Raw genomic sequence first — 14,218 nt, 5'->3', positions numbered from 1 at the left:
AAGAAAAATTCACAGTGAAATGGGTCTCAGTTTAATGACTGCATTAATGTCAAGTTCTGTTTTTAATGCCTAAGAAGTTCTGACCCTGAAGCAACAGAATGGCCTTGTAAGATATGTTGAAAACAGTCATTCCCAAAAGACTGGTACACATTTGGAAATCTTAAAAGGTGGTACCTTATGAAATGCAGAATATTTAGCTTCTCTTTGGGCATGGGCACTTATGTGTATCACAGACAGATCATTCTGATACGTTTCCCCATCACAATCTCATTTCTGTCCTTAACCTGTAGTTCCCTTTTTCATATGGTCAGTCTTACTTTTCTCTATTAATTCTCTTTCACTTCATTCTGCAATTTTTATTTTGGTTTCTTATCTAAAAGAAACCCTGTGACCATTTAGGTTTTATAGCTGAGCTATTTCATTCATCAACAGATGGGTGAAAGGCCCATCTGTTTCTTATGGCAAATGACACTATATTATTTATTGGCATTATATAACACATTTTTTTTTCTTTTCCAGGCTGGAAATGAACAACAGGTATTAGCATAAAATCTATAGCTTTTTTTTTTTTTTGTCTTTTTCGTTTTTATCGGTACCAGGGATCGAACTCACGACTGCCTGCTTGCAAGGCAGGCGCTTATGCCGCTGAGCTAAATCCCCAGCCCCAAATCTATAGCTTTTTAAAATCTGTTTTAAGAGATTTTCACTGATCATTAACCTTTGAAGTTTAAACTTGAATTTGCCATTCTGCAAAATCTGATTCATAGTATGCTGGGTTTACAAGAATGCACAATCACAGAGAGTCTATTAACATGTTCCTTCTTCACAAATCCAGTGATAGATAACTAAGCTTCTTCAAGGCCTGATCTATTATAACTTTATCTGCTTTGTAAATGAGTAAGCATGTATCAGTATTTAAGTGTATTTTGAGATTTTAAAAATATAACCAAGACAAGTATGAGAGGATCATTTTCCAGAGACAACTGCATACTGATATGCAAAATGAGTGCACTAACATTCCACCAGCCTACTAAGAATTTTAATTAGAATGGCTGATTCTCTAGAACATGGCTTGGAAACATGAGCACTCAGTTTTATTTCAAATTCTATTGCAATCTTAGCAATTTATAGATAATGAATGTGTTGCATTCTCTTGTATATATTGCTACAAAAAATTGTTAGATAATGTGTTGCATTAACATGTATATATCGGTACAGAAACTGAATGTCATAACTCAAAGTGTATGCCTTTTGTATACATCTATATGCAATGTCATACATTTCCATGATTTAATTCACTCATTATACATACCCTAGCTTATATATCTTCAGAGAATATTATTGACATTAAATTGAATGGTGGTCATTTTTCTGCTGACTCACTAATTACTCAGGAACATTCCTTCTCCTTGTGAGTGTGTATTACCTTAAGTATCTCCAGTAAATTTTGCATTCTTTTTCAGCTTCCTGGATATCCCCAAGTCCTCCTGAATTGTAGACATAGAAATACCAGGACTCATTAGAGAAATATATACAAATTAATAGGTTTTGTTTAGATATATGATATAACATGTCCAGATCTGAGGTAGTTTTAAAATTATTTTCATGTTCTTTTTAATGAAACAGCACTGATGAGCAACAAACAATATTCTGACAGCATGAGTGACAAAAAGATTTCATCCTTACCTATCGCAATCATGTTGCTAAAAGTTTCACCCATCACATCTCTGTAGAGGTTCTTTTGGGATGGACTCAGCAAACTCCACTCTTCATTGCTGAAGTTCACGACCACATCCTCAAAGATCACCACCTCCTAAAGGATCATACATATATTTCTCAAAGGAAGATTGAGACCCCAGGTTTGGGATATCTTAAACTCTCTCCTACAAATCTGAATCAAAAGGAAAGTGTGGTGGTGCATAACTATAATCCCAGCACTAAAAAGACTGAGCCAGGACAGTTTCGGTGAGGTCAGGGCAATTCTAGGCTCCATAGGGTGTTCAAATCCAGCTGATATACATACAGAAAGCTTCTCTCAATAAAACAAAACTAAACTAAACTAATAAAACCAAATAAACAGCTGAATGAAGACTGATCTCTTCAAATTAAATCCATGTCTTTGTCATTCATTTTGTGTATATACACAGTTTTGAAGACAGCAAATTTGATGCTAGATTTTAACTCACTGCTAATGTAACAGGCAAATAGGAACACTGATTCTTGTGCTGAGTCACAGCAAGATTCCCTGTGCACTGTCTGATAAGCAGAGCTCACAGTGAGAAGCCTGCAGGACCAGCAACCACAAAGCACAGAGGGAAATAAATATCTCATCAATCGACTGGGAAGCCAAGCAAGCAATTCCTCTCCCTGGTCAGTGGTGGTGGTTTGGCAGACTGCAGCCCTTCCAGGGGGAAAACCAGCAGCAGCTCCTGAGATCCATGCAATATTGGAACTTAGGACACTGGGAAGCCAGGCAAGCACCTGCCCTCCCTGGTGAGCAGTGGCAGTCTCCAAACTGCAGTCCTTCCAGGGGGAGAACCAGCAGCAGCTCCTGAGATACATGCAACATTGGAACTTAGGATTCTGTGAAACCAAACACCATCCTGTCTCCCTACTAAGCAATAGTGAACCTACTGATGCACCACCTAGAGTCAAATATCCCATTTCCCCTACCCCTCTACTCCTATCACTCCCCTACCCCCCCACCCAACCCCATTAGCAAATGAACCAGGAATCTGAGCGTCTCCTGGGAAGTTGTCCATAGCAAATAAGGGGGACTTTCTTCCACTATATCTTTGAAGGCAAATATTTTTATTACTGTTTGGCTCTATTCTAATTAATGGTACTGCTCTATTCAATATTCTGTTTTGATGAGTTCTATAATGTTCTGTATTTCATCTCATTTTGATATACATGTTTGAAAGAAAAACTATTATAAAGATAATGAAATATACTGTGATACCTACTACTGTTATCCCAGTAACCTGTTGTGAAGTTGTGTACCAATTTCACTGTATGATCTTAGTTGGGCTTATTCTGCCTTGTTCTGTTATATTTTATCTATTTCAAAATTTAAAAAAAAGAAAAAAAGTCTCATCAATCACTTTGATAGACTATGGAAGACATATCTTCAAATCTCATTTAGAACAGTGAGTACTTTGTTCTTAATATAGTTAAGCAGCATTTTGAAATATGAATTTGGTTTCATAGAACAAAACATAAATAACATCAAATATGGTACATAAATAATAACTTAAATGTTAGTGGAAAACAGCTATATTTTAAAAATATGTATATAAAATGAAACCAGGCCCAAGCTGTAAATTATACCTCACTGTCACCAAGTGATCACTTTCAATTCAGATATAAGAAATATATCTTGGGAGGCTGGTGACGGAGTTCTTCCTTGAACTTGGGGCTATCCTAAAGTTACAGAGCTGTCTAAAATATTCAAACCCTGACTGAGACACCCCAAAAACAATGTGAAATCTAAAAAGTCACTGCATAAAACAGCTTTGGTTTGTTTTAAAAAATTATAGCCATACAATACAGAAAAACTCCAACAATACTCAACACTTTCTGAGAAACAATGTGGATATCTTCCATACTACACAGAAAACATGTTCATAGTTGTGTATTTAGCTTACTGACATGACCACCTGCCTGGAAAGCATAGATCATGAGTACGATCCTTGTACAAAAATACTCAAATTTCAACTTCATGACACTGGGGCATAAGTAGAGATAATCAAAATTAGATCTCAAGTATGAAACACAAAATTCATAGGTTGACAGGGATGTGGAATACTGATTGTTGTCAGAGCTGGTGTTGATCACCTCAATGAAGCAATCAGAACCCAACTTTAACTTCATACTTACTCCAAGAACTACCTGACTTTCAGTAAAGACCTTCTCTGTTGTATGTCCTGCTATTTGCTTCCTAAATCCTGTCAGTCACTTCCACATCCTTTCCACACTCCTCTGTTCCATCCTAAGCAGAAAACCCTTCATGCCTAACTTTTGATATCACTGAAAAATTTCTATTTATGGCTCCTCCTTTATACCACTTAGACAAGTCCATTGCAGAGCATTTCCATATTTAAACTGTCTATGAACAACCAAGCTACTAAATCAGCTCTTAATTCAGATATGACACCTGTATTCTTGTCCATTCAGAAGGATATCACAAGTATATGTCCATGCAAATGCCTAAATTTCAGCATTTTTCGACGAGAATTTAACAGGTAGCACTTTCTGGAATTTGTCCTTCACAAACTTTTACCCTGGCCTTGATAAAACTTCATATTTGCTTCATTTTTCTCAGACTTCAAAACTCTATGGCTGTTCCCACAAACCTAGTCTGTGAGCAGTGGTGCCACCTAAATAATTAAGTATGTTCAGAAATAATTTGCACTGATCTGTATAATACACAGGAGTTCACCAGGTGTTTGGGAAGCCTTTCTCCAATGATGCAAACTACTACAAATCTCTGAATTCTCAGGAACTTTGTCACTACCTGTCCTGAGGATGGAAATAAGAGAACATAAATTTAGGAGATCATTATATATACAAAAAAGCCCAAGTTTAAGTTGAGCCATTGTGGCTATGAGGCCCTGCATTACAGACATTAATAAACCTCAGACATTCCAGATCTGCTACTCTGAGGAAAGAGAGCATAGATCTAGCTCATTCCTGCTCTACAAACTACAAAAAGCATCATAGCCACTGTCTTCCCAAGCTCCTTCCAATGTCTAAGATGGTGGAGGTACCAGGCCAGAAGTGTATTTCAAAGATGATACTTGAGTTTTCTACTGTCATAGTGAAGCCAGGGTTCTGGGAACCCCAAATCACCCTTGCCAACAGCAAGAGGCAAAAGGGACAGTGAATGAACCATAGCCAATGCTGGAGGACATCAGGAGCTGAAGCTAACTAAATACCTGGGGCTCCAGACACCGGAACTACTCCTAAATACTTGTAATTGGTTTCACCCAATCTACATTATTTCTGGACTCTCATCCACAACTTCACCATTCCATGGCTCCAGGATCTCTCAGATACTTTGCCCATCAGGCCACAGGACATCAAAAGTACTAAGTGAGATCGAGCAAGCATTTTGCTGCCACTGTTGTATGCAGAACAGATAAATCATGCTGAGATACCAGAAAAGACAGAAGTCACAGACAGCAATGGAACACCTGATTGGACAGTTCATATAGTCTGCCCCTTCATCACTGATTGACTCCTGCTCTACTGCCTACCTTCTGAGTCAAGAATCAACAGGGAAAGAAACCCCTCCCTGCAGGAGAGGATCCCAAATGATAGACTGTAGTGCAGAGACTTCTGGAGCTGCCATTCCTCTCCAGTGCTGAACTCAGCTCGACCAAAGGAGTGTTTGTACTGAAGAGCTTTACTTCAGGCTTTTAATTTTCAAATCCATTTTATTTCAGTGAAAAAAGAACACATCAACTAAAATTAAATTTCAAAACATGTCAACCAGGGGGCAACACTGGTATATACATTGCACACTGTCATCCCCAGATCATTCACCCTAAGCACAAGACATCTGTAATCAATTTTCCAAGCAGTACTGTTACAGGTGCCTGAGTTATTTAAATAGTATTGGCATGAGGCAGGGCTAGGTCCTCCAAGGAGTCTTTGCAGGAGACCAGATACTGTGCAACTATGGGCAACTATCTGTAATTTTGGTTATGGTTTTGGTTTTGTAATTTTGGTTTTGGTTATGGTATCTACTATGACACCTCATGCTATGGGCCAAGTCTCAAGACAAATGATCAGCAAATTCATCCATATCCTAAAGACTGATATTCTAAATAGTTCCATAGCACTCTGAGGAGGTTAGGAGTCACCATTCAAAAAAAAGGATCCTTATCCTAAAGACGGACATTTTAAATATTTCCTATCATCCTGATGAACTCATGAGTCACCCTCCCAAAACCCTAAGGGAAAAGTCACTGCTGCCTAAGAATTCCTGCTTTCTATGACACTCCCTTCCCACTTTGTTCCCAATTTAATCAACTTTACATGAACTTATAATCTTATTGGCTACCATAGCTCTGTCCCGTCTTATGCCCATCTGCATTGTGAATTCCAATTTTTCTCCACCTTAAACTCATCTCACCACATGATTTTACTCTATAAAGGTCCCCAGAAGGACAGTGTTTGACATCCCGCTCAGGACTCCTTATCTCTCTCAGGTAGCATTCTTTCTCTAAATAAGTATATTTTGCTCTTAATTTTTGTTGTTCCTAAAATTCATTCTTTGACTTTAGAGAACACAAATTCACAGACCAGGAGATTCATTACTCTATAGCAATATCATTATACATTTTTCTCTTTCCTGAAGTCAGATAAATCAGTAGTAGTTTGTATTCTACAATGTTGATCTCACCTTTCCAGGGATGCTTGCACTGAAGGGCTTTATCCCTGACTTTAAGTGCTACTTTTGTTTTCTGAAAGTGAAATGATCTGAAATTTTGGTTACGGTATCTACAATGCATTAAGGAAATGACTAACAATATTTCTTATGAAGGGTTTACTACCAGCCATAGAGGAACACAGGTGGCAAAAATTCTTTGTTTTGATTTCTTCCTTGAAACTGAAGAATGTACTTGAAAGAGTTTTGCCCTAGAAACAATCACAGAACCTCATGGTGGTAGTTGAAGGTGGAAGAAGGCAAATCAGGGATGCTTACTCATATGGCCACTTCCTCTTTTTTCCTTGATTACAACTTCCTCTTTCTCTCCCATGGACCTAAAGAAAATTCCCATCAGCTCCTTGCATGACATCAATGTCCCCTCCAAGCATCAGATCCACTCAAAAGTCACATATACCTCTGTTGTAGTCTAGAAAAATAGCTTCGTTATTTTTGTATCGGAGCAATACCTGTAACTTGGCCTTACTGTATATGTGTTTTTCCCTTCCCCCTCTGGATGACCTAATTAGTATGTCAATCAATGCTCTCCTCTGTAAAGAATTGTTAACTCTTACCTAATTGATATGTTAACCTTTGTTGCCCCCTAAAAATAACAGATGTGCCGCTAAGATAAGATAACAGAAGTTGTTAATCACTGCTAGACTTCTAGTCTCTGCTGAGGAAAACAGGATTCTTCTTATATAAACTTGCTTGTTTACAGGAAAACTTGCTTGTTACCTGAATCTTGCTCTTCCCATTAAATGTAATGCACCATGTTTCTGTTTTGTAGTGCACCACACCCCACCCCCCTCCTTGCATTGTGTGACCAGCAGCTGTTTGTGGATTTACAAGATAAATGCCCTGACTTTTAGCTGTCAGATGCCCAGTCTCCAAATTGGCTCCTGGAGACTCCTTGCCAGGCCTGGCCTAAAATAATACCTTAGCTCCCTAAATTTTAATTTCTTGCTTCCTTGGATTTTATTCCAGCGTCTGAATTATCACAATCACATAACCCCATAGCTAGTCCTGTGGAAGGGGAGCCAAAACCTTGGTGGCTGTGGTCTCCTCTCCACATTCTTTAAATAAAAGGCCACTTTTACATTTCTTGTATTTAGCATCTCTATTGTGCTAATTTACCTCCTCAGTAACCTCAGTAATCTAACTCACTTTAAACCTTTCTCACTGTTGTAACCTAGTTCTACCCAATGTGCCCCTTCCTGTTCTATATGTGCCATTTAAATAGAGAATAAAATTCCATCTCCAGTAAGTTTCAGCCTCCTGTAAATTCCCCTCCCCTCCCCATTCTTAGGTTAAGTCTCCATTTCACAAAAAATCTTTAAGTTTCAGTTTCTTGTTATTCCCCCCCTTCAGCCTATCTGCAGTACAATGTACTGTCCCTAAGAAATGTTTAACTACAAGAAAGTTATCAAACTGGGTCAAAGTTCACAACATTCCTGTGGTTTTCAGCTTTATAACCCAACCTTTTTAGCTGTAAGGCACACAGTCTCCAAATTGGCTCCCTGAGACGGCATCACCTGGCCTGGCCTAATATAAAGCCTTTGCTCCCGAAATTTTAATTTCTTGCTTCATTGGGTTTTATGCTGGGGTCCAAGCTATCACACACACCACATGATTTTATTCTATAAATCAGAGTCCTTTGCTACTGGCTCTGAATCCCTCCTGTTTCTCTCAGACAAAAGCTTTCTGATAGGATTTTTGGTGTAGTAAAGAAGAGAATATAAAGTCAAAATGGCCTTTATTCTAAGACCATGGAGACAACCCCGTGACCACTGGGGTTCTGGCTTTTTTTTCTGGAAATGTGTGGGCAGCACACATATAGATTTTTTTACTTGGGTGGGGCTTAAAGGTGGCATTGCTGATATGCAACAAGTTGATTGAGATACTTTTCTGGCCACAGGTAGGTTGAATAGGGGAGAGGAAAATGACTTCAAGGTAAAAGTCCCCTGGTCCCACCTCCACTTCCAAAATATCCTATTTAGAGCAAAATACTTTCACTTTCTTTCTCTCAATAAATATATTCTGCTCTTCAACTGTTGTTCCTAAAATTCATTCTTGCAAACTCATACCAGATATAGAAGGTCAGGAATTTCATTCCACTATATCATGGTATGGTTGCCTCTATTTCTAACTAACTCAGCTGCCTGTAAATTTAAGAATTGTTTATCAATTTGACTTTGAGTAACTGTAGGAAATAAAATGTTCTTAATGAATATAGGGAAATATATCATTAAATTGAAAAAATGATTATCACAGTTTTTCTACCTAGCACCAGCCAACATTTTCAACTTTCAAGTATGTGGGAAAACAAAAATGAAAACAACTCAGAAAATAGAAATCCCACAGGGGACAGTATATCATTCACTGTAATTGCCATGCTATCTGCAGGTATTTCATAGACCACAAAAGAAACATTGAGCTATTAAATACCAAGTATCAGTTTCAATAAATGTACTCATAGGACTGCATCGTTAACAACTGTGATTTTTTTTTCCGTATGAGGGATTCAACTCATGACCTTGTGCTCTCCAGGCAGCTCCTTGTATCACTGAGCTCATTCCCTAGCCCCAACAATTTTAGATACTAAATATGACTATTAACAGTGTTTAATTTGCCATTGACATATTTAGTTATAAATGTTGTAAACCTACATTTTCACAAATGAAATTATTTTCTTTCCTTGTGGTTTAAATTACTTATTTTTTTAGGTATCAGGAATCAATGTTACAACCTAGCACTTTCCAGGCACGTGTTTCTGCCTCCTGAGCTAAATCCCTGGCCAGTATTAATGAATATTTCACTTTATTCATTCAAATAGTACTGTGATTTTTAGCAAAGGATGTCAATGTAGACAGAAATTGTTATACAATCAGAGAGGAACTGGAACCACAAATAGTCAATGCAAAAAATTATACAACAATCACTGCTACAGGAAAAGCTGAAAAAACCCAGACCTGAAGGTGAAGATGCAGTGACCATGTCTACATGCTCCTGAAGAGAAAAACAACAGCTTGAAATGTCCTAAAGTTACCATCACCTCCTCCAGGAAGTTTAGATGGGCATTAATTACCATACTCAATGACCAGATCAACTGGACTATTGTTCCCACAAAATGCCTTGGCTCTTTCCACATACCTTTTCTGGCTGATTTGTTCCCCTGATGAATAATATTTTTAAGCAGCTATAAGCTTATAGGTTGATTGTAGTCTGAGACCCACACTGAACCCAAATTGTGACTTTCCTGTATAAATGACCCCAGACAATAGGTCTGTGGCCAAAACACCGAAGACCACTCCTGAAAATTCAGGGCTATTCTTGTCTCTTTTTTTCTAAGAAAATTTTTGAACTTCATTTTTTGACTTCATTTCTCAATGTTGTGCAGTTGACAGCAAACAGGGAAGCATTATATTTCTCTTATTTCAATTTAAATATGAAATGTCTGCTACAGGTCATGTTCCAAAGCCTGAATTTCAAGCTGCTTGTTTGCCATGAGTTTCACATTTCCATGAGCTTTTAGAAGTCCTCAGTCTAGTGAACTGCAAATGTATTGGAGGAAGGAGGTCACTGTTGTCCTGTAGCACAATAGGTGCCATTCCTAAGTCTGTGTTTGTCACTGCCTCCTGGATGCCACTACATAGCCTTCCTTCCACTGCAGCATCATGCAATAATTCCTATTTTGCATAATTCTACTTTCACTCAGCTCTATTATTTTTTTAAATAGTCTTTCTGTCTCCTTGGTTGTTTATTTTTTTCATTTTAGTTTTTTGATTTAAAGACATAGTCTCACTTAGGAGTTCTGGCCAGCCTTGCACTCACTATGTAGGTTAGGCTGTCTTTGAATACATGGCAATTCTCCTGTTTCAGCCTCTTCATTGCTGGGGAAAAGAGCTGGGCATTGTAACACATGGCATTTGTCTTTTTTCTCCTCTCCTTTTCACAACTATTCTTTCATTTCAGGGGCACTGTCATTTAATCCTGAGGTTTGCTTGTATCAGTAAGGTTTCTGCAGCTTGAGGTGAGTTTCCGAACAATAATATAGGAAACCAAGCAACCCAATTGAGAAATGTGGAATTTCATTAGCAGGTCTCAGGAACACTTGTATACAGAACGCCTACCCCCATTTCAGTATCTAAAGAAGATGCTCTGAACTAGAAAGTTACAGATGTTTTAAAAGATAAAATCACAAAAATATCCTGTTGGAAATCATTTACCTAGAATCTTATAATAATTTTTGATGACAACTATATTCTGCTCTTTTGTTGAGCAGGTTAATTTTTTTCTTTGGGTACAGCTCATTTTGCTTTTCTCCTGGGACTTATACCCTGTGTGATTTTCCATTTTTCTGAGTGAAATACAGGGCACTAGTTAAATGCAAAGCTCAAGATGGCATCTATTATGCCAAGCTACAACACAGCTAACTTACAAGCCTCAATATTTTCTGGGGTAAAAACACACATATCTATAATCCCACACTTAAGACGCTGAGATAGGAGTGTTGCTTTGCGGTTAGGGCAATTCTGCACTCCACAAAGGGTTCAAAACTAGCTGATATACATAGAGAAAACTTGTCTCAATAAAACAAAACTAAACTAAAAAATAAAAGCAAACAAAACAGCTGAATGGAGACTGATTTCTTCAAACCTTAATTCCACATCTTGGGGGTTAATTTTTGGTATATACACATTTTTTGAGACAGCAAATTTAATGCTCTATTGCAACTCACAGCTAATGTAACAGCCAAATAGGAGCACTGATTCTTATGCTGAGTCACTGCAAGAGTCCCTGTGCACTGTCTCTAAAGCAGAGCTCATACTGAGAGCCTGCAGGACCAGCATCCATAAAGCACAGAGGTGGACAAATATCTCATGAATCACTTTGATGTACTAACAATGATATCTCTTCAAATCTCATTTAGGCCACTGAGTTCTTTGTTCTTAATATACTTAAGAAGCATTTTGATATTTAAATTTGGTTTCATAGAACAAAACATAAATAACATCAAATATGATACATAAATAATAACTCAAATGTTCATGGAAAACTGCTATATGTAAAAAATATACAAAAAATGAAACCAGGTATAAGCTTCAAATTATTGCTCAGTGTCACCAAGTGATCACTCTCCATTCAGATATAAGAAATATTTCTTGGGAGGCTGATGCAGGATAACTTCCTTGAGTTTGGGGCTAGCCTAATTTACAGAGCTGTCTCAAATATAGAAACCCTGACTGAGACACCCCACAGACAATGTGAAACTTGAAAAATGACTGCATATGACACCTTTGGTTTGATTTAAAAATTATATCCATACAATATAGAAAAATTCCACAATATTCAACATTTTCTGAGGAACAATGTTGATATCATATATAGTAAACAGTATACAATTTCAAAGCTGGGTATTTAGCTCAGCAGCATGAACACCTACCTAGCAAGCTTGAGATCATGAGTTCGGTCCCTGTTACAAAAAAAAATTCAAATTTCACCTTCATGACACTGGGTCATAATTAGAGATAATCAAAATTAGATCTCAAGTGAAGATCACAGAATTCATGGGTTGACAAGGATGTGGAATACTGATTCTTACAACAGCTGGTGTTTTTCACCTCAAGGAAGAAATCATAAGCCAACTTTATCTTCATGCTTACCCTAAGAACTACCTGACTTTCAGGGAAGACCCTCTCTGTTGTATATCCTGCTATTGGCACACTGAGTCCTGCCAGACACTTCCACATCCTTTCCATGCTCGTCTGATCCACCCTAAGCAGAAAACCCTTCATGACTAAACTACTGATATCCCTGCACAATTTTAATTTATGGCATCTACTTTAACCACTTAGTAAAGTCCATTGCAGAGCTTTTCCATTTTGGTATATGATCAACCAAGCTATTAAATTAGCTCTTAATTCAGAGATAACACCCATATTCCTTTCCATTCAGAAGGATATCATGTATTTATATGTTCATGCAAATGACTACATTTCAGCATTTTTCAATGAGAATTTAACAGGCAGCGCTTTCTGGAATTTGTCCTTAGCAAACACACTTTTCCCTGCCCTTGATGACACATTTATATCTGCTTCATTTTTCTCAAAATTTAAACCTCTATGGCTGTCCTCCCAAACATCGTCTATGAGCACATGTGTCACATAAATTATGTTCAGAAATTCTTTGCATTGTTCTTTATAATACACAGCAGTTCATCCTGTGTTTGGGAAGCCTTCCTCCACTGAGGCACATCACTACACACCTTTGAATTCTCAGAACCTTTGCCTCCACCTTTAATGAGCATGAAAATATGAGAACATAGTATAAATTTAGGTGATCACAAAATACATACATGCATAAGTTTAAGGAGAGCAGTTGTGGCTATGAGGTCCTGCATCACAGACACTTATAAACTTCTGGCTTTCAGATCTGTTGCTGACAGGAATAAGAGCAGAGACCTAGGTTATTACAGCTGCACCCAGCTTGAAACCACATCGGAATCAGGCTCTCCTCATGCCCCTTCCTGGGCGCTGACTGTTGAAGGAGCAAGGGCACCAGGCAATTTCAAAAATGGCATTGTGGCCTGGTGGTATCACAGTAGGAACAGCATTCTAGGGACCCAGAACAGTCCTGGCCCCAGCGAGAGGTAAAAGTGACAGAGGATGACTCACTGCTAGCACTAGAGGACCTCAGGGTCTGAGGCTAAGAACACAGGCTCTAGGAAGCACAGCTGCTTCTCACCACTTGATTTTTTTTTTTGGTCTTTTTCCTTTTTATCGGTACCGCGGATCGAATTCATGACTGCCTGCTTTCAAGACAGGCGCTTATGCCACTGAGCTAATCCCCCAGGCCCTTCTCACTGGTCTCAACCAGATTCCACCCCATTTCACTGCTCCCATCCCATAACATCACCATTGCGTAGTTTGGAGGTCTCCCAGGTTCTTTCTAAGCAGTCCACAGCGAATAGAAGCAAAAAATAGTGGTCTAGCAAACATCTAGTGCTCCCATTTTACCCTGTCCTTGCAATTGACGCCATGACACCGGAAGAGACCGCCTACCTTGGCCCGCCTGATTGGACAGTTCTTCAGCCAGCCTCTTCATCACTGATTGGCTCCTGCTCTCCTGCCTGCCTTCCCCACCAAGAATAATTACAGAAAAAAAACCCACCCTGTAACTGTGGATCCCCAATGAAAGATGGTGGAGGCTTCTGGAGCTGGCTGTCTTCTGGAATGTTGATCTCAGCTCATCTGATGGGTATTTGCACTGAAAGTCTTTACCTCAGTCCTTGTTTTTTTCCTCCCAAACCCATTTTATTTGAAAGTTAAAAGGAAAAAAAAAGTGGTCTAGGTATTTAGGTTAAGCGCCCACCTGGCAAGCTAAAGGTTATGCATTCCATCCCAGATCTGGCTAACACAAACTGTGCTGCTATAGACGTGGGTGCACATATATCACTGTGGTATGATGATTTTTATTCTTTTGGGTAGATACCCAGATGGAGAATAGCTGAGTTGAGTGGGACCTGTAGACCTAGTTTGTGTGGAATCTCCACACTGATTTCCATAGTGTTTGCTTTACCACCAACAAAGGAGAAGGGTTCCTTTTTCCCCCACAACCCCTCCAGCATTCGTTATTGCTTGATTTCTTGACAGTAGGCATTTTTTCTGGGGTAAGGTGACATATCAGTGTTATTTAATTTGCAATTGTTAAATGACGAGTGATGCAGAACATTTTATCACATATTTATTTGCTGTTTTTATTTCTTCATCTGAGAACTGTGTA

At 38.5% G+C, this 14,218-nt stretch overlaps 1 protein-coding gene across 5 annotated transcripts in view; it reads right to left on the bottom strand.

Moving 5' to 3' along the window:
• Positions 1-13,489, bottom strand: part of LOC134474679 (zinc finger protein 709-like) — a 62,284-nt gene extending 48,795 nt beyond the window's left edge. Inside the window, exons 1-4 of one of the 5 annotated variants that reach the window (XM_063243186.1) lie at positions 13,352-13,489; positions 12,792-12,874; positions 1,687-1,813; positions 1,427-1,487 (exon numbers count right to left, since the gene is read on the bottom strand). In XM_063243186.1, the coding sequence (XP_063099256.1) occupies positions 1,427-1,487; positions 1,687-1,813; positions 12,792-12,836 (233 nt within the window). In that variant the 5' untranslated portion in view covers positions 12,837-12,874; positions 13,352-13,489. The remainder of the gene's footprint in view (positions 1-1,426; positions 1,488-1,686; positions 1,814-12,791; positions 12,875-13,351) is intronic. The other 4 variants (XM_063243187.1, XM_063243189.1, XM_063243188.1 and 1 more) reach the window with 4 other exon arrangements.
• Positions 13,490-14,218: the final 729 nt, after the last annotated feature.

The sequence above is a fragment of the Cavia porcellus genome, unplaced genomic scaffold (genome assembly GCF_034190915.1).
Source record: "Cavia porcellus strain 051 isolate PalLab524CR breed Dunkin Hartley unplaced genomic scaffold, mCavPor4.1 scaffold_34, whole genome shotgun sequence".
NCBI classification, from domain to species: Eukaryota; Metazoa; Chordata; class Mammalia; order Rodentia; family Caviidae; genus Cavia; species Cavia porcellus.
Note: the sequence above shows the minus strand (reverse complement) of the source record. Positions and strands in the feature narration are given on the sequence as shown.